This window comes from Macaca nemestrina, chromosome 10 (genome assembly GCF_043159975.1).
Source record: "Macaca nemestrina isolate mMacNem1 chromosome 10, mMacNem.hap1, whole genome shotgun sequence".
NCBI lineage: Eukaryota > Metazoa > Chordata > Mammalia > Primates > Cercopithecidae > Macaca > Macaca nemestrina.
Genome location: NC_092134.1, coordinates 21,170,913 through 21,195,080, shown reverse-complemented (window position 1 = coordinate 21,195,080; position 24,168 = coordinate 21,170,913). Strand labels below are relative to the sequence as shown.

The following is a 24,168-nucleotide window of genomic DNA, read 5'->3' as shown; positions in this document are numbered from 1 at the left end:
CAGCCCTGTCACAGAAAGACTTCCAATCTTCCCAGCCTGGCCCACATGGTGAAACCCCATCTCTACCAAAAATACAAAAATCATCCAGGCATGGTAGCACACCAGTAATCCCAGCTACTTGGAAGGCTGAGGCAGGAGAATCCCTTGAACCAGGAGGCAGAGGTTGCAGTAAGCAGAGATCGTGCCACAACATTCCACCCTGGGCGACAGAGTGAGAGCAAGAATCCGTCTCAAGAAAAAAAAAAAGAAAGAAACAAAGAAACAAAGAAGACATTAAAAGGAGAGCCCACTAGACTTCAAAATGCAAACTTTGTACTGCAGAATTTCATGAAGATAATGAATACATTTGAAACCACATATCCGAAAGAACTTGTATCTAGGATATATGAAGAACTCTGCAAACTCAACAGTAGGGAACACTTGTTCTATTTTATAGAATAAAGTGTTGCCCAATTCTCAAAAGTTAAAAAAAAAAAAAAATCCAGGCACACTGGCTCACACCTGTACTATCAACAATTTGAAAGGCTGAGGCGGGTGGACCACTTGAGGTCGGGAGTTTGAGACCAGCCTGGCAAACATGGCAAAACCCTGTCTCTAACTAAAAATACAAAAATTAGCCGGGCATGGTGGCATGTGCCTGTAGTCCCAGCTACTCAGGAGGCTGAGGCATGAGAATCCCTGGAACCCAGGAGGCGGAGGTTGCAATGAGCCTGGGCCACAGAGTGAGACCCTGTCTCAAAAAAAAAAAAAAAAAATTAAATAAACGGAATCATACTATGAGTAACTTCTGAGATTGGCTTATTGCACTCAGCATAAATTCCTGGAGAGTCAACCATGTGGTTGCTGTGATCTCAGATCACTGCAACTTCTGCCTTCTGGGTTCAAGCAATTCTCCTGCCTCAAGCCTCCCAAGTAGCTGGGTCTACAGGTGCTCATCACCACACCTGGCTAATTTTTTGTATTTTTAGTAGAGAGAAGGTTTCACCATTATTGGCCAGGCTGGTCTCGAACTCCTGACCTCAGGTGATCCACACACCTCAGCCTCCCAAAGTGCTGGGATTACAGGCGTAAGCCACTGCGCCCAGCCTCTTTTTTTCTTTTTTTAAGAGACAGAGTCTCTGCCGGGCGCGGTGGCTCAAGCCTGTAATCCCAGCACTTTGGGAGGCTGAGAAGGGCGGATCACAAGGTCAGGAGATCGAGACCATCCTGGCTAACACGGTGAAACCCCGTCTCTACTAAAAAATACAAAAAACTAGCCGGGCGAGGTGGCGGGCACCTGTGGTCCCAGCTACTCCGGAGGCTGAGGCAGGAGAATGGCGTAAACCCGGGAGGCGGAGCTTGCAGTGAGCTGAGATCCGGCCACTGCACTCCAGCCTGGGCGACAGAGCCAGACTCAGTCTCAAAAAAAAAAAAAAAAAAAAAAAAAGAGACAGAGTCTCACTCTGTCACTCAGGATGGAGTGCAGTGGCATGATTACAGCTCACTGCAGCCTCAAACTCCTATGCTCAAGCAATCCTGCTGCCTCAGTCTCCCAAATAGCCGGGGACTACAGGCACGTGCCACCGCACCTGGCTGTACTTCATATTCATAAAATGACAAAATTATAAAGACAGAAAACATAGTAGCTGCCCAGAGATAGAGATGGTGGGGTGGCTATTGTTATTAAACGGTAGCATGTGGGATTCTGGTGGTGGTGGGACTGTTCTGTATCTTGACACACACCCATACGTACCACATACTGCACTAAATCCACACATAACACCCAAACACATAAAAATCAGTGTATGCAAAACTGGCAAAAACTGAATAAGTTCAACAGAAGAGAGGAATGTCAATTTCCTAATTATATTACACTATAATTGTGCAAGATGTTGCCATTGGGACAAAACAGATAAAAGATATATGAGATGTGTTATTTCTTCTAACTACATGTAAATCCTTAATTATCTCAAAATAAAACAGTCAAAAAAAGGAGAATCCACCATCTGTTAGGGCTTTACTCCCATTGTGACTTAACCAGAAATTATGCCTTCAATGTTGTAACACATAGAGTACTTAGCCTGACAGGGCAGTTATCATTTATCTCATGATTATCAGCTCCACACATTTTAGAAAAGAAACCCAAACATTTAAACTCTGTGTTTCAACAAATAGAGGCACCCAACAAACTTCTAAACTGTATAGTACTTACTTTTGTACACTGTGTAGCAGGTAAGAGGTCAACAAACACCTTAAGGTCTGTAAAACAACAAGGTTTATCGCCAAACTTTTTAAAATATTGGAACATTAATTCTTCTGGATCACCTGGGCGACGGGAAACAAAATCACTTTATTACTCATGAACAGAAGCATTTTCTATTTAAGTGAGAATCTAATTTGAAAACACTCAATTAAAACAAAATTTTGCTTGAGGCTGGTCCCAAGATAGTGGGTTATCTCAACTGCTTGTTCAGTTACAGACTGAACTCACTGTCCTACTCTTTCCCCCTTTTCACCACTGCACCTGACTAGTCTTTAAACAATAAAAAAATGGGCTGGATGCAGTGGCTCACACCTGTAATCCCACACTTTGGAAGACCAAGGCGGGCAATCCCTTGAAGTCAGGAGTTCAAGACCAGCCTGACAACATAGTGAAACCCCATCTCTACTAAAAGTACAAAAATTGGCCAGGTGTGATAGTGCACGCTTGTAATCCCAGCTGCTCGAGAGGATAAGGCAAAGGATCACTTGAACCCAGAAGGTGGAGATTGCAGTGAGCCAAGATCATGCCACTGTATTCCAGCCTGGGCAACAGAGCAAGACTCCATTCAAAATTTAAATTAAAATAAAGATTATAAAATAGGCTGGGTGCAGTGGCTCATGCCTGTAATGCCAGCACTTTGGGAGGCCAAGGCGGGCAAATCACCTGAAGTCAGGATCACCTGAGGGCAGATCATCGAGACCAGCCTGGCCAATATGGAGAAACTCATCTCGACTAAAAAATATAAAATTAGCTGGGTGTGGTGGTACGCACCTGTAATCCCAGCTACTTGGGAGGCTGAGGCAGGAGAATTGCTTGAACCCGGGAGGCGGAAGTTGCAGTGAGCCGAGACTGCACCACTGCACCCCAGCCTGGGCAACAGAGACAGACTCCATCTCAAAAAAAAAAAAAAAAAAAAAACTGTAAGCTAGGCCAGGTGCAGTTGCTCACGCCTGTAATCCCAGCACTTTGGGAGGCCAAGGTGGGGAGATCACTTGAGGCCAGGAGTTTGAGACCAGCCTGGGCAACATGGCAAAACCCCATCTCTACTGAAAATACAAAAATTAGCCAGATGTGATGGCGCTTGCCTGTAGTTCCAGCTACTTGGGAGGCTGAGGCAGGAGAATCACTTGAACCCAGGAGGCAGAGGTTGCAGTGAGTGGAGATTGCACCACTACACTCCAACCTGGGACCTGGGCAACAAAGGGAGACACTGTCTCAAAAGAAATAATTATAAAATAAAAACCCGTAAGCAAACTCATAGTATGAGCAAAGAATTACTGCTTTCCTTTAGGGACGTGGTAATTTTTCCAGCAAAATTGTGAACTAGTACGATGATGACATCCTTTACTTATTGAGCAATAAGATCATAAAGAATCATTTTATAAAAAGATATAAAGGCTTCATCAAATTTCCTGAAGGATTCTCTCAATGCTTTACTATCCACGTCATTCTTTTCCGCTATCTTGTCATTATCCAAGTAAATTTTCTCTTCAGTTACAAATTGCTAATTCCACCAAATATTCTTTTGTCAATAGTTTTTTGAGTGCTTCGAGCAGATTTTCAAGAAACCTTTCATCCACTTCATGAAACTTTTCCAAAACTGGCAATTTTACTTTGAAATTTATTTTGACTTTATTATTTTTCAGGGTTTTTAATTTTTTTTTTTTTTTAAAGACAGAGTCTCACTGTGTCACCCAGGCTGAAGCCAGAGTGCAGTGGCACGATCTTGGCTAACTGCAACCTCCATCTCTTGGTTCAAGCGATTCTCGTGTCTCAACCTCCCAAGTAGCTGGGACACAGGCACACGCCAACACGCCCAGATAACTTTTTGGTTTTTTGTTTGTTTTTTGAGACGGACTCTCACTGTCACCCAGGCTGGAGCGCAGCAGCACGATCTCAGCTCACAACCTCCACCTCCCAGGTTCAAGCAATTCTCCTGCCTCAGCCTCCCAAGTAGCTGTAACTACAGGCGTGTGCCACCGCGCCTGGCTAATTTTTTGTACTTTTAGTACAGACAGTGTTTCACCAAGTTGGCCAGGCAGGTCTTGAACACCTGACCTCAGGTGATCCACTCACCTCGGCCTCCCAAAGTGCTGGGATTACAGGCATGAGCCACTGCGCCCAGCCAATTTTTTGTATTTTTAGCAGAAACAGGGTTACGGCCATGTTGCCCAGGCTGGTCTCGAACTCCTGAGCTCAAGTGTTCCGCCCACCTTGGCCTCCCAATGTGCTAGGATTACAGGTGTGAGCCACTGCGCCCAGCCAGGTTTTTTCATTTTTTATAACTAAATTTTTGAGACAATTTCTGGCTGTGTCACCCAGGCTGGAGTGAAGGCGTGATCTCGGACCACTATAACCTCTGCCTCCTGGGCTCAAGAGATTCTCCTGCCTCAGCCTCCTGAGTAGCTAAAACTACAGATGTGCACCACTATGCCCAACTAATTTTTTTTGTATTTTTTGTAGACAGGGTTTCACTATGTTGCCCCAGCTGATCTCCAACTCCTGAGCTCAAGCAATCCACCCACAACAGCCTCTCAAAGTGCTGGGATTACAGGTGTGAGCCACCGCAACCAGTTGATTTTGACTTTATTGTTGGGTCAGCAACAGAATGCCTGACAAAGACTCTGACGGAACAGGGAGATAAGTTAATGTTAAGCCAAGATGAATATATGATAAAGGACTAATTTTATAAGTGATCCATTCATTAGCAAATATTTTCAGGCTATGAAGACATCTGCTTCCCAAACATGACTCTATCCAGTGTAGATCTCAAATAACGTATATAGCACTTGGGTATTAAGGGCATTCTCCAGGGTTCCCAGATATCATATGGTTTCTTACCCAGTTTGTACTCATCGTTACAACCTTGACTTCGTAAACGCCTAATCAGCTCCAATTTAGCTAGATGTGGTCCTCGGAGATGGCGAGAACTTTTAGATTCTTCCGTTATCCGATCTTCTATAAACTTCACAGCTTCTTCTGCAGAATAATGTACTTCTCCTTCTAAAGAGCTGAGGAGAAGCACGTGAAAGAGGTATTTTATTGCCTCTATCATCCTTCCCAAAGCTTAAAGTCAAGCCAAACTCATTAAAAAAAAAAAAAAAAAAAAAACTTTGATAATTATAAAATAATAGAAAAAGGAATAAAAGAGAACTATGAACATATTCTAACAGATAACATGTTATAAGATTACTTTCAATTTTGGCATTTGATTACTGCGGCATAACTTAACCTTTTTTAAAAAAGAATGAATAGGCCGGGCGTGGTGGCTCACGCCTGTAATCCCAGCACTTTGGGAGGCCGAGGCGGGCGGATCACAAGGTCAGGAGATCGAGACCATCCTGGCTAACACTGTGAAACCCCGTCTCTACTAAAAATGCAAAAAATTAGCCAGGCGAGGCGGCGGGCGCCTGTAGTCCCAGCTACTCGGGAGGCTGAGGCAGGAGAATGGCGTGAACCCGGGAGGCGGAGCTTGCAGTGAGCCGAGATCGCGCCACTGCACACCAGCCTGGGTGACTAAGCGAGACTCTGTCTCAAAAAAAAAAAAAAAAAAAAAAAAAAAAAAAGAATGAATAATTTTGTCTATATGAAATATTGCCTGGCCGGGCATGGTGGCCCACACCTGTAATCCCAGCACTTTGGGAGCCCAAAGTGGGCGGATCACGTGAGGTCAGGAGTTCGAGACCAGCCTGGCCAACATGGTGAAACCCCATCTCTACTAAAAGTACAAAAAATTAGCCAGGCGTGGTGGCATGCACCTGTAGTCCCAGCTACTCAGAAGGGTGAGGCAGGAGAATCACTTGAACCCGGGAGGGAGAGGTTGCAGAGAGCCAAGATCACGCCAATGCACTCCAGCCTAGATGACAGAGCGAGACTCCATCTCAAAAAAAAAAGAAAAAGAAAAAAGAAAAAATATTGCCTAATAAAAATATAAGGCTGGGTGTGGTGGCTCACACTTGAAATTCCAGCCCTTTGGGATGCTGAGGTGGGAGGACTGCTTGGGCCCATGAGTTTGAGACCAGCCTAGGCAATGCATGGAGATCCCATCTCTACAAAAAATTTTAAACTTAGCCAATTGTGGTGGTGCACACCTGCAGTCTCAGCTACTTGGAAGGCTGCTGTGGGATGATCACTTGTGCCTGGGAGGCAGAGATTACAGTGGAAGGCAATATCACACAACTGCACTCCAGACTGGGTGTCAGAGCAAGACCCCATCTCAAAAAAAAAAAAAAAAAAAAGGCCAGGCATGGTGGCTCACACTTGTATGGGAGGCCAAGGAGGGTGGCTCACTTGAGCTTACGAGTTCAAGATCAGCCTGGGCAACATGGTGAAACCCCATCTCTAAAAAAATACAAAAATTAGGCAGGTGTGGTGGTTCATGCCTGTAGTCCCAGCTACTTTGGGGACTGAAGCAAAAGGATCACTTAAGCCCAGGAGTCAGAGGTTGCAGTGAGCCAAGATCACACCACTGCACTCCAGTCTAGGTGACAGAGTGAGACTGTCTCAAAAAAAACGAAAATTAAAAATTAAATACACACACACATATATTTTTGAATGGGGTCTTGTACATTTTACCGCTTTAAGAATGAAAGCTGAAGCTGGAGCTGGGCGCGGTGGCTCAAGCCTGTAATCCCAGCACTTTGGGAGGCCGAGACAGGCGGATCACGAGGTCAGGAGATCGAGACCATCCTGGCTAACACGGTGAAACCCCGTCTCTACTAAAAAATACAAAAAACTAGCCGGGCGAGGCGGCGGGCGCCTGTAGTCCCAGCTACTCGGGAGGCTGAGGCAGGAGAATGGCGTGAACCTGGGAGGCGGAGCTTGCAGTGAGCTGAGATCCGGCCACTGCACTCCAGCCTGGAGGACAGAGCGAGACTCCGTCTCAAAAAAAAAAAAAAAAAGAAAGCTGAAGCTGGGTGTGGTGGCTCACGCCTGTAATCCCAGCACTTTGGGAGGCCGAGGCGGCGGATCATGAGGTCAGGAGTTCAAGACCAGTCTGGCCAGCATGGTGAAACCTGTCTCTACTAAAAATACAAAAAATATTAGCCAGGTGTGGTGGGGAGCGCCTGTAGTCCCAGCTACTTGGGAGGCTGAGGCAGGAGAATTGTTTGAACCTGGCAGGCAGAGGTTGTAGTGAGCCGAGATTGCACCACTGCACTCCAGCCTAGGCAACAGAGAGAGATTCCGTCTCAAAAAAAAAAAAAAAAAAAAGAATGAAAACTAAGAAAAATTAGGTAATGTAGTTAATATTATGAAGCAAGCATCAGCTCATAACTGTCATCTTGAATCTTACTTCTGTATTGATTTTTTAAAAGATGCCATTTATTCATTTACCTCTAGATGCCTATAAAAAGGAAAAAAAGCCGGGCGCGGTGGCTCAAGCCTGTAATCCCAGCACTTTGGGAGGCCGAGACGGGCGGATCACGAGGTCAGGAGATCGAGACCATCCTGGCTAACACGGTGAAACCCCGTCTCTACTAAAAAATACAAAAAAACTAGCCGGGCGAGGTGGCGGGCGCCTGTAGTCCCAGCTACTCCGGAGGCTGAGGCAGGAGAATGGCGTAAACCCGGGAGGCGGAGCTTGCAGTGAGCTGAGATCCGGCCACTGCACTCCAGCTTGGGTGACAGAGCGAGATTCCGTCTCCAAAAAAAAAAAAAAAAGGAAAAAAAAATTTTATTGTAGTACTGCCTACGATAGCCAATAACAAAAGGACAAAGGAAAAAAAAAGATCTTCAAAAATCCAAGTATCATCAATAGGGAAAAGGCTAAATGAATTATGGTACATCTGGAGTACTCCTAAGCTGCTGGGGAAAAAAAAAAATGAAAGAGATCTATATGTACCAGAAATGAAAGATGTTCAAGAAATATTTTAAGGCAGAAAATAACAGGTTGCAAATCATGTCTAATACAATCCCATTTTTATATTATATAAGGATAATTAAGCTGGGCGCAATGGCTCATGCCTATAATCCCAGCAGTTTGGGAGGCTAAGATGTGGTGGTGGGTGGATCACCTGAGGTCAGGAGTTCGAGACCATCCTGGCCAACACAGTGAAACCCCGTCTCTACCAAAAATACAAAAATTCGCTGGGCATGGTGGCGGGCACCTGTAGTCCCAGCTATTCGGAAGGCTGCGGCAGGAGAACTGCTTGAATCTGGGAGGCAGAGGTTGCAGTGAGCCAAGATCATGCCATTGCACTCCAGCCTGGGTGACAAGAGTCAATCTCCGTCTCAAAAACAAAAAAAGAGTAAAAGAAAAAGAATAATTATCTTAGCATAAACATGAAAATAAATCTGGCAGAAAGGCACCAAACTGTTAAAAAGAGTTATTTCTGGAATGGTAGGATAAGTGGAAATTAGCACACCACATATTTCGGCACTAACGTGATTTTTAGAATGAACTTGTGTATTTTATACTTTAAAAAATAGGAAAAAATCTCTTACTTTGAAAGGAATACTTTATTGAGACAGAAAAAGAGAATTCGATTGGCTTATAATGAAATCCTTTCACTACACTATATTAAAAAGCGCCATTGTAATTCAGGAAAGAAGACAACTTACTGTTCACCTTCAGCAGGAGGAGTCCAGGCCTCTTCAATCAGTCGAAAGACAGAATCGAAATAAGTCAGATAGAACTGCCAGTCATCTGAGCTAAAATCAGATTGAATGATGCACACAGGATTAAACTCAAATTGTGACAGATCTGCCTTAGGAACCATGATATTCAATTTATTTTGTAAGTTACATTTTAGTATGTAGTAGGTTGGCTCACCCCCACCCACTCCATGTTTCCTTTGCAACTCTAAAAGGCATTCCAGAGGCATTTTCAAAGTACTACTACTTTGTATTTGTAAAGACTAGTAAGCTACTCTTTCCCTCAATAAAATGACCAGGTCTAGAAAACTAATATTCATAACAGACAAGTCCCCACATAAGCACTTCCAAAATGGAGGGAAGGGGAGAGAAGTGCTGTAGCAAAGAATGAAGGCTCTCTCTTTCAGGGGAATACTGAATTTGAGAAATTAATGATTTTCAGTGTTCATTCTTAAACCCTAACTAGAATTCAGCACCATGATCACAAGTATCTTTTTTTTTCTTTTTGAGATGGAGTCTCACTCTGTCACTCAGGCTGGAGTGCAGTGGCACGATCTCAGCTCACTGCAACCTCCACCTCCTGGGTTCAAGTGATCCTTGTGCCTCAGCCTCCCAAGGAGCTGGGACTACAGGCACGCACCACCACGACTAACTAATTTTTGTATTTTTAGTAAAGACAGGGTTTTGCCACGTTGGCCAGGCTGGTCTCAAACTCCTGACCTCAAGTGATCTGCCCGCCTCGGCCTCCCAAAGTGCTGGGATTACAGGCATGAGCCACCACGCCCAGACTACAAGTACCATTATAATACTCTACTGAAAGATGAAGGCTCCTTACAAACCTTTACAAACATGCAGGACACAACTACTATAAGAAAACTTTATGCCCAGAAACTTTAAAACACAAGACACCAAGAAAATCAACAGTGAGGTCTTAAAGCCTCACTACAGTCAAATGGTATAAAAGAAAGCTTTTACTTACTTTTTTAGTAAGAGGCGCCGGGAAAGGGCATTGCACTCTGGCCACCTGCTCAGCTTCTTGTACATAGCCATGCATTTATTTTCCCGACTCTGAATCTCACTTGTCAACTTCTCTAAAATCAAAAGTTGTAAAAGTTGGTAAGCTGGTTTCATTTCTGACAATTACCAGATAGAGTCCAACCACAAGAAGGAAAATGTCACATTTTCTTTTCTTCCTTTTTTATTTTTATTTTTTGAGATGGAGTTTCACTCTTGTCACCCAGGCTGGAGTGCAATGGCATGATCTTGGCTCACTGCAACCTCCACCTCCTGGGTTCAAGTGATTCTCCTGTCTCAGCCTCCTAAGTGGCTGGGATTACAGGCACCTGCCACCACGCCTGGCTGATTTTTGTATTTTTTAGTAGAGACAGGGTTTCACCATGTTGGCGAGGCTGGTCTTAAACTCCTGACCTCAGGTGATCCACCCATCTCAGCCTCCTAAAGTGCTGGGATTACTGCTGTGAGCTACCGGGCCTGGCCTAAATGTCACATTTTTTAATTCACTCTCTTACAAAATGGGACCACTATTACATACAAACTACTACTATCTTATTAAAGATTATTTTACTTCAAAGAAAAAAGTACATTACTGACAGTAAATTTTTATAATCATTTTCTTTGTAAAATGATAGGTTCCACAATGTATTGGGTTGAAGATCTATTAACAGTACATGGGATATACTTATAAAATCCCAACAGCATCTAGGGACTAGTAAATTTAGTCCATAGACAGGCTGCCCATCCATACAGTTCCAAAATATCAAATAGGGCTGGGCTGACGTGAGGTAAGAAAGATGAGATGTTGAAAGAACACAAAAAAAGAGTGGAGATGAATCAAACTCTTTCCAAACAACTGAAAACAAAAAAACTAGGATGATAGTCCTGACCAAATTAGATTTGCCCAACTGTTTAGTAGATTAAGGATACCAAAAATTACATTATGAATTTCCTGTTGAGAATCTAAATTTTAACTATCCATAGAACTATAATCTAGTTTTAAAAAAAAGGAAAAAAAAAAAAAAAAAAGGCCAGGCATGACAGGTCACACCTGTAGTAATCCCAGCACTTTGGGAGGCTGAAGCAGGCAGATCACTTGAGCCCAGGAGTTCAAGACCAGCCTGGGCAACATAGTGAGACCCTGCCTCTACAAAAAATGTAAAAATTGGCCAGGTTTAGTGGCATACGCCTGGAGTCCTAACAATTTAGGAGGCTGTAGTGAAAGGATAACTTAAACCCCGGAGGTCAAGGCTGCAGTGAGCTGTGATGGTGCTACTGCATTCTAGCCTGGCTAACAGAGCAAAGCCCTGTCTCAAAAAAAAAAAAAAAAGTTTCTTGGGAGTAGCCTAAATATGCACCAAAAACTTGTTAAGTAAATTTCTATATTCACACTGTGGAACACTGGACAGTCATTAAAGAGAGTGAGGTAGTGAACTTTATCTCTAGGAAATACAATTTAGTTAAAATAATAATAAAATAATGGAGGCCAGGTGTGGTGGCTCACACCTATAATCCCAGCACTTTGGGAGGCCGAGGCAGGCAGATCACTTGAGATCAGGAGTTTGAGACCAGCCTGGTCAACATTGTGAAACCCCGTCTCTACTAAAAATACAAAAATTAGCTGGGCGTGGTGGTGCATGCCTGTAATCCCAGCTACTCAGGAGGCTGAGGCAGAAGAATCGCTTGAACCCAGGAGGCGGAGGTTGCAGTGAGCTGAGATTACGCCACTACACTCCAGCCTGGCCACAGAGCGAGACTCTGCCTCCAAAAAAAAAAAAAAAAAAAAAAAAAGAAACAATGGAGCCCAGTGTGGTGGTGTGTGCCCCTAGTCCTAGTTACTTGGGAGGCTGAGATGGGAGAATTGCTTGAGCCCAGGAGTTCCCAGCCTCGGCAACACAGTGAGCCCTCATCTCTTTAAAATAAATCAACAAATAATAAAAATAAATAATGGGTATAAGAGTATGCAGAGCAGAGTTCACGAACTCAAATGCCTTCATAGGAGAAAAATGTAAATAAAGAAGGAATGTTTGTGGTATCTACAGAGTACAAATCCTAACTAGAGGGGCATTAATTTAAAATTTTTAAAGAAAAAAATTTTTTTAATAAAAACATTGCACTAACTGAATAAGATTATTCTATGAGCCAGGCATACTATGTTTTCATTCGTGTTTAAGAAAAAAAAAAAAGTGGAGAAGATGAATCTCTCGAAGAATATAAAGTATAACTGGAGGAAAACCTATGGGAAGAGGGCTAGAGATCTGAAGCATAACCTTTCACATTCCTTGAAGTTTCTGAATCTGTTATTTTCAAGTAAAAACATTTTTAAAAATAAATTTACAACATACAGAAAAGTCTGGAAGAATATAACAAAATGATCAAAAGTGTTTATGTCTTTATATCCTTATGTGGAAATTTTCTACGATAAACATTTTTCATGTTTAAATAAGAAAAAAAAAAAGCTTTAAGAAAATTTTTAAAAATTACCTCCTAATTTCCCTCTGATGACATCCAAGGCCTCCTGGTACTTTCCCAAACGTTCCAGGATCATATAATAAAGTTCAACCTTACAGAAAAAAAAACAAGAAGTGCAACCTCTGAAACTTTTCAATAATAAAGAGATAGTCATTTATAGGTTTTTAAAAAGTTATTTAATAGAGCATGTCTTCAAATGAGATGAAACTGACAGTAAGAAAAAGGTAACAGGATCTTCTCCATCTATCTCTCTCCCATCTATATACATCTCAGCCTAGAGTACTTGCTAGAAACAGCTCAGTGATTAGACCCAAGCTGAGGGCTTCACATTTACCCAAAGGCCAAGAGTGAGGACCCAGCTATCAAACTGGAACAAAACAACAGTTTATAGTATTATAACATAATATTGTAGCACCAGCAAAAAAATGAGAACACAAAAGTGGGCTTAAAATACTCACTTCAGCCTCAGCTTCTATCTTGTCCTCTTTCACCATTTTTTCTACCATTCTCTCAGCAAGGGGCAGAAACATTGTTTTTGAGAGGTTTTCATCCTGTGCCGATATAGACTGAAAGAAGAAAAATAACGTTTCATTCTAATTTCTCCCCTGCTTGCGCTATTGATAGTAACATTACCGTTAATTGGGCACATAATTATCAATCCATCATGTCAAATATCAGATCTAATATGAATTCCCTGCCAAGGAGGCACATTACAGAGTGGTTTGTTTTACAAAAGATTTCTCTGCTAAAGATTCATTATCCTATGTGTTCTTGAAATACTGAGCTTCCACAATACAACCTAGCATTTAAGTCGGTTATTTATACATTTTTCTAAAAGAATATAAAGAGGCAGCATGCCTATACTGTTTATTATTTATGAGTATTATCAGGTATTTGAAGAGGAAAGCCTTCCAGGTATCTTTGAGATGTTCACATACTGCAAGAGAAATGCCAATTCCTTTCATTACACAGTTTACTAGTAGCTAGTTACCTTAAATTGGTAACAAAAATTAACACATGAAATTCATAAAGTTAATAACGTCAGAATCTGCTCACAGATCACTTAACCCTTGTAAACAACCTTTCAAAGTAGATGTTAAGCTTATTTTACAAAGAAACTAAGGTTAGGCCAGGTGTGGTGGCTCATGACTGTAAACTTAACACTCTGGGAGGCTGAGACAGGTGGATCCCTTGAGGCCAGAAGTTTTGAGACCAGCCTGGACAACATGGCAAAACCCCCATCTCTACTGAAAAAAAATTTTAAAATTAGCTGGGTGTGTGTGGTGGTGCATGATTGTAATCCTAGCTACTCGGGAGGCTGAGGCATGAGAATCACTTGAACCCAGGAGGTGCATTGTGCCATGCACTCCAGTTTGGACAAGAGAAAAAAAAAAAAAATTAAAGTTAAGAGATTTCCCAAACAGCTTTACCAGACATGTGGTAAAGCTAACGTATGAAAGCAGACCTGTCTGACCCCATAACATCTGCTCTTAATCACTACTTTTAAATCCTTCCTCCCCATCCTCTCCTATACAGAATCTCACTTTGGTCCCTGGGAGAGAAGTGTCTCCTTTCTGCAAAAGAGCAAACTGAGGCTCAGAAAGGAGAAGTGATAAAAGAAGGCCACCCAGTTCAATGAGCCATTAACTAACCAGCAATGTTGTCTTAAAGGCAAACATCAAGTTGTAATATCAAACATTTCAAGGCTCATGCTTGATCAAGCAACCCAGCAATAGATCAGAGATTCAGGGGAAATACAGTCCATGCTACCCACAAATAAACTGATATACCAACTCATAAACAATACTCAAAATCCCTAACTTAAGTCAACTGACAACACAAACTCCCTGTCTGACATGCTGCAACACATTAGGCAAAATGTTCACAGTCAGATGCAGAGGCTGATGCCTGTAATCCCAGCACTTTGGGAGGCTGAGGCAGGAGGATTGATTGCTTGAGGCCAGGAGTTCAAGACCAGCCTGGTCTTGAACAGTCTCACTGTCGCCCAAGCTGGAATCCAGTGGTACAATCTCATCTCACTGCAACCTCCACCTCCCAAGTTCAAGTGATCCTTCTGCCTCAGCCTCCAGAGTAGCTGCGATTACAGGCACGTGCCACCACGCCCAGCTAATTTTTATATTTTTAGTAGAGATGGGGTTTTACCATGTTGGTCAGGATGGTCTCGATTTCCTGACCTCATGATCCACCCACCTCGGCCTCCCAAAGTGCTGGGATTACAGGTGTGACCCACCACATCTGACCAAAAAAAAGAATTTTGTTTTAATTAGCCAGGCAAGGTGGTATGCACCTGTAGTCCCAGATACTTGGGAGGTTGAGGTAGAGGGACTATTTGAGCCTAGGAGGTCAAGGCAGCAGTGAGTTATGATTGATTGCACCACTGCACTCCTGCCTGGGTGACAGCGTGACCCTGTCTCAAAAAAAAAAAAGTTCAGAAGACACATTGAGGACAATGACTATATAAAAAATAAAACCAAACCTCAATCCCATTCTGAATGCCATACTCACTTGCATAATTAAGCTCATCACAGACCAAAAGTAGTAGGGATTTTTGGGGACAATCTTATATAGAGCCATGCCAGCCTAAAAGAGAACCATAAATATTTTATTTAGAAACACCATACAGAGGGGGATTAATGATCTAGACACATGACAAAAAATTTATTGGGAGAACAGCAATATATTTACATATTCCAGTTAGTAAATGCCTAGTGACTTGATGGCTATAGCAATAGTAGTAATCACAAAGGTGAATATTCATGTTATGAGTGACACTTCAATTTCTGAACCAGAATTTTCTAAAATTAAAGTCCGATATTTCCAGAATACACTGCAATCCAATATAGTTCTAGCAAACTACAAAGCAAACACAAAATTTGGCTTGTAAGTGTACTATATACATCAATAAACTTTACTGAAGATACCATACTAACCAGTTATTAGTAAAAACAAATAAACAAGCCCAGAGAATACACTTAAACTTCAATATCAGAAAAGATTACTATGCCATAATTCAAAAATTCTTCTTAGGAAAATAATATGGTTACTTCAAGATTCCAATAATTAGAACTAAAATCTTTCATTATAAAATGTATAATATGCAAATACTTAAAAGCAAGAACATGCTTTTAAAAAAGAATAGACCTATTCAAGCATAATTTAGACTGTATCCATAATTAGCCAACTAGTAATTGACGCTAAAAACTCCATCAAGTAATTTTCATATGTTTTTTAATCTTTTGCCTACTGCCAATCTAGTTCCAAAATTACTGCCAATCTAATGGAGCTCCTATGAAGTAGAAGAAACTATCTATTCCCAACAAAGATTCAAAGATCGAGTCCCTGTCCCAAAGCCATTTAAAAGCGAGGGAGAAAACAAATACATAAATGACTGAAATGTATTTAGCATTTAAAATAAATGTCCTGGGCCAGGCACAGTGGCTCATGCCTGTAATCCCAGCACTTTGGGAGGCCGAGGCTGGCAGATCACCTGAGGTCAGGAGTTCGAGACCAGGCGAGCCAACATGGAAAAACTCCATCTCTACTAAAAATACAAAAATTAGCTGGATGTGGCAGCAGGGACCTGTAATCCAAGCTACTCGGGAGGCTAAGATAGAGAATCCCTTGAACCTGGGAGGTGGAGGTTGCAGTGACCAGATATTGCGCCACTGCACTCTAGCGTGGGCAACAGAGTGAGACTCTGTCTCCAAAAAATAAATAATAATAAAAAATAAATGTCCTAGGCCAGCCATGATGACTCATGCCTGTAATCCCAACATTTTGGGAAGCTGAGACAGGAGGATCATTTGAGCTCAAGGAGTTTGAGACTAGCCTGGGCAACATTTTAAATCTTACATACACACACACACACACACACACACACACACACACACACACACACACACGTTAACCAGCGTGGTGGCAAGCACCTGGGCAACATTTTAAATCTTACATACACACACACACACACACACACACACACACACACATTAACCAGCGTGGTGGCAAGCACCTGTGGTCCCAGCTACTGGTGAGGGGCTAAGGTGGGAAGATCACCTGAGCCCAGGGAGATCGAGGCTGCAGTGAGCTGTGATCACACCACTGCACTCCAGCGAGGGCAACAGAGACTCTGTCTCAAAATCAAAATGATAAAAGTAAAATATAAAAATAAATGTCCTATATAAAACACCATGCTAGGGTTTTTCCAAGGAAGGCAAAGTTGTTCATTTTCTTACCTCTTCCTTCCTTAAGGGAAAGTAGAGAGGAGAACGTTATAATTAAAGCCCCTCCAAGGTAGCCATCTTTCAGATGACTTTGAAGGTCAAACAGAACATGGCGGCGGGGTGCGGGGGTGTGGTAACGATACATATAAAACTACAAATATTTGCAGTGAATGGGTAAATGAATCACCTCAAAGTAGGAGAAAAATGAGTCTGAACAAAAAACATTCAAGAAAGTTAAGGGATATATGCTGATAAAAACAAGTAGGATATCTGGCTAAAACAATTCAGAGTAGTAGGAAAAGTGTTGAAAGATAGGCCAAGGTACTTTTGTTGTAAGGTGTTAAAAAAGGAGCCTATACAGAATAGAGAAGTGATATATATAAATCTATACTCTTCTAGGAATAGTATCTTAGCAGTACTGTGAAGAGACAAAGTAGGAAGAAAGAAAAGGTGAGGTGATGAGGCACAAAACCAGGATGGGGTAGATCAAACAGAAAAGAAACCTGGAAAGATACAGCAGATGCCGGGCACCATAGCTCACGCCTATAATCCCAACACTTTGGGAGGCCGAGGCAGGAGGATTACCTGAGGTCAGGAGTTCGAGACCAGCTTGGCCAATAAAGTTAAGGTAAAAGAAAAAGTGATGGTGAAACTCTGTCTCTACTAAAAATATGAAAATTAGCTGGGCATGGAGGTGGGTGCCTGTAATCTCAGCTACTCAGGGGGCTGAGGCAGGAGAATCGCTTGAACCCAGGAGGAGGAGGTTGCAGTAGGCCGGAATTGCACCACTGAACTCCAGCCTGGGCGACAAGAGTGAAACCCCATGTCAAAAAAAAAAAGATACAGCAGCAGTAGAATGAAGATGATCTAGAGACAACAAGGACATAAAGGATAGGAGAGTCGAAGATGGCTTGAGGCTCCTGCTTCTAACACTGGGGTACATATACTCCACAGGTATAAAATGAAAAATGTTAGGAAATTCAACTGATCCCTGGGAAGACTTTACAAACAAAATAAAAAATAATAATTTTTTCTTTGAGTTAGAAAACTGGCTGGGTACAGTGGCTCATGCCTGTAATCCCTGCACTTTGGGAAGCCAAGGCAGGAGGATTGCTTGAACCCAGCAGTTCAAGACCAGTCTGGGAAACATAGTGAAATCTCATCTCTACAAAAAATGAATAAATGTTTAAAAATAAATAAAAGTTAAGAAATCCATTTTACTTGAGAATATGGGAAAACATTTTTATAAGACATACAGAGATAAAAATATGTAACATTAGAATATGAATTAATATAAAATGCAAGGCAAAAATTTCATGTCCATACCCTATGACCTTGCAGGCTCTGATAATCTGCTAAAACAAAATTTTTGATGACAGACAAGTTTAAAAACATGAATCTAAGTTGGTGACGCAGAATGAGAATGTCATTTACAGGAAAAGAAAAACCTTATCACCATATGAAAAACTAGCTACTCTTCATTTATGGTGGTTTCAGAATCACCAGCCAGAAATGTTATTTGGGGCAGCAGAAGCTCTTAAGTTTCCCTCCCTCCTACCTCCACCAGTTTATACAAACTGTATTTGCTTAACAAATTAATGTGCAGATGCTATTCTAGGCAATGGAAAATCAACAATCAGCAAATCAAACAAAAACCTTTATCCATATGAAATATGACATTAAATTTGTGAAATACCTCAAACTGACATTCCACACTCAAAATAAACATACTTAAGCTAAGAAACTGTAACTTCCTTAAGCAGCAACAGTATAAAAATTAGCCAGGCGCAGGCAGGGTGCAGTGGCTCAAGCCTGTAATCCCAGCACTTTGGGAGGCCAAGGTGGGCGGATCATGAGGTCAAGAGATGGAGACCAGCCTGGCCAGCATGGTGAAACCCTGTCTCTACTAAAAATACAAAAAATTAGCTGGGCATAGTGGCGCGCACCTGTAGTCCCAGCTACTCAGGAGGCTGAGACAGGAGGATCTCTCGAACCCAGGAGGCGAGGTTGTAGTGAGCCAAGATCGCACCACTGCACTCCAGTCTGGAGACAGAGCGAGACTCAATAAGTAAATAAATAAAAATTAGCCAGGTGCAGTGGCTTACACCTGTAATCCCAACACTTTTGGGAAGCTGAGGCAGGTAGATCACTTGACATCAGGAGTTTGAGACCAGCCCAGCCAATATGGTGAAAGCCCGTCTCTATTAAAAATGCAGAAGTTAGCCGAGTGCAGTGGCTCACGCCTGTAATCCCAGCACTTTGGGAGGCTGAGGCAGGTGGGTCACTAGGTCACGAGTTTGAGACCAGCCTGACCAATATGGTGAAACTCCGTCTCTACTAAAAATACAAAAATTAGCTGGGCATGGCGGTGTGCACCTGCAACCCCAGCTACTCAGGAGGCTGAGGCAGGAGAATCGCTTGAACCCAGGAGGCGGAGGTTGCAGTGAGCCGAGATCACGCCACTGCACTCCAGCCTGGGCAACAGAGAGTGAGGCTTCATCTCAACAACAAAAAAAAAATTAGCCAGGTGTGGTGGCAGGCACCTGTAATCCCAGCTACTTGGGAGGCAGAGGTGGGAGAATCACTTGAACCCAGGAGGCAGAGTTTGCAGTTAAGCTGAGATTACACCACAGCACTCCAGCCTAGGCGACAGAGAGAGTCTATCTCAAAAAAAGAAAAAGAAAGAAAAGAAGTATATCCTTTTTGAGGACAACATGAGAAGAATGGGAAGAGAAGGCCATTGCTTGTCTCAATTAACATATACTGGGAACATCTTTCTATGTCAACCATATAAAGACACCCAGTATTATTTGGAGAGATGGGGGAATGCATTTTATGTACCATAGGGATGAACTATAACTTCTTTTACTCTGTCCTTCTGAATGAATATTTAATACACTTTGCTTAAAACATAATCTTAGGCCGGGCGCGGTGGCTCAAGTCTGTAATCCCAGCACTTTGGGAGCCCGAGACGGGCGGATCACGAGGTCAGGAGATCGAGACCATCCTGGCTAACACAGTGAAACCCCGTCTCTACTAAAAAATACAAAAAAACTAGCCGGGCAAGGTGACAGGCGCCTGTAGTCCCAGCTACTCCGGAGGCTGAGGCAGGAGAATGGCGTGAACCCGGGAGGCAGAGCTTGCAGTGAGCTGAGATCCGGCCACTACACTCCAGCCTGGGCAACAGAGCAAGACTCCGTCTCAAAAAACAAAACAAACAAAAAAAACATAATCTTACAAATAAAAATGATATTAAGGATTTATATGTATATATGTTAGCATTGCCAATTTAAAAAAATATACCCATTTTATGGCTGGGCACGGTGGCTCACGCCTGTAATCCCAGCACTTTGGGAGGCTGAGGTGGGCAGATCATGAGGTCATGAGTTCGAGACCAGCCTGGCCAATATGGTGAAACACCATCTCTATTAAAAATACAAAAATTAGCCGGGTGTGGTGACGTGCACCTGTAGTCCCAGTACTCGGGAGGCTGAGGCAGAAGAATCGCTTGAACCCAGGAGATGAAGGTTGCAGTGAGACGAGATCGTATCACTGGATTCCAGCCTGGATGACAGAGCCAGACTGTCTCCAAAAAATATATATATATATATATATTTATATTTATATATAAATACACACCCATAGCCATTTTACATTTTTAAAAATTATAATGTCTAAATACCTTTCCGTAAATAAATTAATAAAATGTTATTAAATAATTACATTGGGATCCCTCAAAAAATTTCTCCAGTTGAGCGCACTGGCTCACGTCTGTAATCCCAGCACTTTGGGAGGCCAAGGTGGGCGGATCACTCGAGGTGAGGAGTTTGAGACCAGCCTGGCCAACATGGTGAAACCTCACCTCTACTAAAAACACAAAAATTAGCCGGGTGTGGTGGTGTGCACCTGTAATCCCAGCTACTTGGGAGGCTCAGGCAGGAGAATCGCTTGAACCTGGGAGGCAGAAGTTGCAGTGAGCCAAGATCGTGCCACTGCACTCCAGCCTGGGCAACAGAGCAAGACTCCATCACAAGAGAGAAAAAAAAAAAAAAATTCTCCAATGTTAAAACTTGCATAAACTTAAAATACAGAGACTGATTTTAAGAATTTATATTTATATTAATATAGTATCTGCCACCCTGCCCAAATTATCTATTGTTGTAACTTGATATTTAATGTAAAGAATAAGATGAAAACACAAAACATTTTGCCTTCAGAAGATATTATACCCACAAAGAAAGCATTTCTAAAGAAGTACTAGCTTGGGCTAGGTGTGGTGGCTCACGCCTGTAATCCCACCACTTTGAGAGGCCAAGGCGGGCAGATCACCTGAGGTTGGGAGTTCGAGACCAGCCTGACCAACATGGAGAAACCCTGTCTCTACTAAAAATACAAAATTAGCCGGGAGTGGTGGCGCATGCATGTAATCCCAGCTACTCAGGAGGCTGAGGCAGGAGAATCGTTGAACCCAGGAGGCAGAGGTTGCAGTGAGCCGAGATCGCACCATTGCACTCCAGCCTGGGTAACAACAGAAAAATCCCATCTCAAAAAAAGAAGAAAAAGAAAAATACTAGCTTGACATCATAGCCATTTATGGACTTAATAGTTCTGATTTCATTTCTCTGAGATGTTAGCTTTACCCGCAACCTAATTTAAATGTGTTCAAATGAGGCTCCTTCAGATGTATGTAAAGAATACCTAAAATATGGTAGCGGCCAAATAACCTGCCTTAAACCAAAAACAAAAAAAAAACAAAAAATAAATTTAAAAAGAAACATGTCAGAGGCCGGGCGCGGTGGCTCAAGCCTGTAATCCCAGCACTTTGGGAGGCCGAGACGGGCGGATCACGAGGTCAGGAGATCGAGACCATCCTGGCTAACCCGGTGAAACCCCGTCTCTACTAAAAAATACAAAAAAACTAGCCGGGCGAGGTGGCAGGCGCCTGTAATCCCAGCTACTCGGGAGGCTGAGGCAGGAGAATGGCGTAAATCCGGGAGGCGGAGCTTGCAGTGAGCTGAGATCTGGCCACTGCACTCCAGCCCGGGCGACAGAGCGAGACTCCGTCTCAAAAAAAAAAAAAATTAAAAAAGAAACATGTCAGGCAACAGGGATTCTTCCCTTGGTGGATTTAAAAATCTTAGCAGGCTATCAACAGTTTAAATTTACAAATTAGATGTAACCTTTAAATTTACTCTTTCCATAGTTGTTCATTTTTTGCTCTGGTATATCTGCCCATTTTCTAAAAATTTAACAGCAATCTGATGCAGTGGGACAATCTGAAGCTGAATTACCAAAACCAAACAAAACATAACATCAGGCCACAAAAGAACAATCAACTTATTCCCAAATAAAACATTTAAAGATCTTGAAAAACAGTTCAACTTTAAACACATAAGGAAAACAACTGACTGACCTCCACACAAAAAAAATCCATAAATTCAATTCTACACACACACACCCAGCGCAGTTAACTCACACGAAAGAGACTTTTACTTCTAATAGTAAATCCCATAGCCCAGTAGGTTTGGGGATCAAATTACCTGTTGCATTTTCTTGTATTCACCCACTCTGGCATAGGCCATGAAGAGGTGAGAGTGATACTCCTCACTATTGGGAACTTTCTTCACAGCTGCCTCATAAAGTTTTGTAACTAACTCCGCTAAGATAAAGAGAAATAAGATTCAAGTTATACTTCAAGAAAATTCTAATGGCATTTAATGTTCTTCCTATCTGGCAGAAATAGATGTCTCCTATCATTATAGAAGAAGTATCTGCTTGGCCTCATCCAATCATCATTCATCTCTCGGTTATGTGGTGTTTAAATGAAGCATGGAATAGGTCAAGTCTCCTCATAGCATTTACAACATATAAGACCTTATAGGATCTGGCCCCTGTCTCCTCTTTCCCTCAGCACTTTATCATGTAGCCACAAACTATTTGTAGTTCCACCAGATTCTCTGGGATGTATCATGCATACCTCTATGCCTCTACACTCTTCCCTCTGCCTGAATTCTCCTTTCCTCTCTTTTATCTTAGTGAACATCAGCCAAGACCCAATTCAAATGTAAGTTGAACTGTAAACTTTCTCTGAACACCATCTCTGCTCCTCCACTGCAATTTGACTACTGCCTCCTTCTGCCATCTTGGAATCTTATATAAATAAGTATATTGTAGCTTTTTTTTTTTTTTTTTTTTTTTTTGGAGACAGGGTCTCACTCTGTTGCCCAGGCTGGAGTGCAATGGCACAATCACGGCTCACTGCAGCCTTGACCTTTCAAGCTCAGGTGATTCTCCAACCTCAGCCTCCCAATAGCTGGTTCTGAAGGCACATACCACCACAACTGACTTATTTTTTGTAGAGACAGTGTTTCGCCATGTTGCCCAGGCTGTACTGTAGCATTTATTAACACATAATGTAGTATACTGTCTAGTGATCTATTTCCCCTTATAGACAATGAGTGACATGACAGCAGAAAGTGCTTTTTTTTTTTTTTTTTTTTTGAGATGGAGTTTTGCTCGTTACCCAGGCTGGAGTGTAATGGCGCAATCTTGGCTCACCGCAACCTCCGCCTCCCAGGTTCGAGTGATTCTCCTGCCTCAGCCTCCCAAGTAACTGGGATTACAGGCATGCATCACCATGCCCGGCTAATTTTGAATTTTTAGTAGAGACAGGGTTTCTCCATGTTGGTCAGGCTGGTCTCAAACTCCCGACCTCAGGTGATCTGCCCATCTCAGCCTCCCATAGTACTGGGATTACAGGCGTGAGCCACCGCGCCCAGCTGAAAGTGCATTTTTTATCTTTGACTCTGATAGAATAGCAGTTATAGAGAAACATGCCACCAATATCTGTGGAGTAAATGATTTTTTTAAAACACTGGAGAAGAATCCATATCCCTAAACCAACATAATCTGTAAATATTCAGATATAATACCTCAACTCTTAAGTTTTATCTTTTGTAAAAATTAAAAACAAAATTGAAGCTGAGCACAGTGCCTTGTGCCTATAATCCCAGCACTTTGGGAGGCTGAGGCAGGCAGATGGCTCAGCCTAAAGAGTTCAAAACTAGCCTGGGCAACACAGCAAAACCCCCTCTCAAAAGAAATTGGCAACAATGTTTAAGGTTACAAATACCAAATGTTACAATCTGAGCTATTTGAATGAATGAAGAGACAAAGCATACCAAGTGTTGACAAGCATGTAAGCAATCAGAACTCAAAAACTGATATTCTATTTATAAAAGAAGTTGACATTATCTTGCTTTATGCTAAACATACACATACCCCATGACTTGAAAATTCCACTCCTAGATATTGTAATGTAGTTACCCAGTGAAATATTTTGTGGTAGTGAAAATGGATTAACTATAGCCACTTGGCTACTAGATGACAAATGCAAGTCACAGAACATATACAGTACAGATACACTAACAAAATTTTAAAATTAAGCAAAATAATGTATTACTAAGAGAAATAAATGTAATAAACATTTAAAGAAAAGCAAGAGAATAAAAAATATTCAGAATAGCAAGTAACTCTTGATAGGTAAAAGGAGAATTAAGATTGATTGAGGAGGCCAGGTGCACTTGGCTCACGGCTGTAATCCCA

The 24,168-nt window shown here is 42.1% G+C and overlaps 1 protein-coding gene across 2 annotated transcripts in view; it reads right to left on the bottom strand.

The window, feature by feature from the left end:
* The window catches only part of LOC105493389 (N-alpha-acetyltransferase 25, NatB auxiliary subunit), an 85,749-nt gene that overhangs the window by 42,027 nt on the left and 19,554 nt on the right, over nt 1-24,168 (bottom strand). Inside the window, exons 4-11 of one of the 2 annotated variants that reach the window (XM_011760983.3) lie at nt 22,104-22,222; nt 14,849-14,923; nt 12,781-12,888; nt 12,335-12,413; nt 9,816-9,927; nt 8,804-8,893; nt 5,084-5,253; nt 2,192-2,304 (exon numbers count right to left, since the gene is read on the bottom strand). In XM_011760983.3, the coding sequence (XP_011759285.1) occupies nt 2,192-2,304; nt 5,084-5,253; nt 8,804-8,893; nt 9,816-9,927; nt 12,335-12,413; nt 12,781-12,888; nt 14,849-14,923; nt 22,104-22,222 (866 nt within the window). The remainder of the gene's footprint in view (nt 1-2,191; nt 2,305-5,083; nt 5,254-8,803; nt 8,894-9,815; nt 9,928-12,334; nt 12,414-12,780; nt 12,889-14,848; nt 14,924-22,103; nt 22,223-24,168) is intronic. The other variant, XM_071071046.1, reaches the window with a different exon arrangement.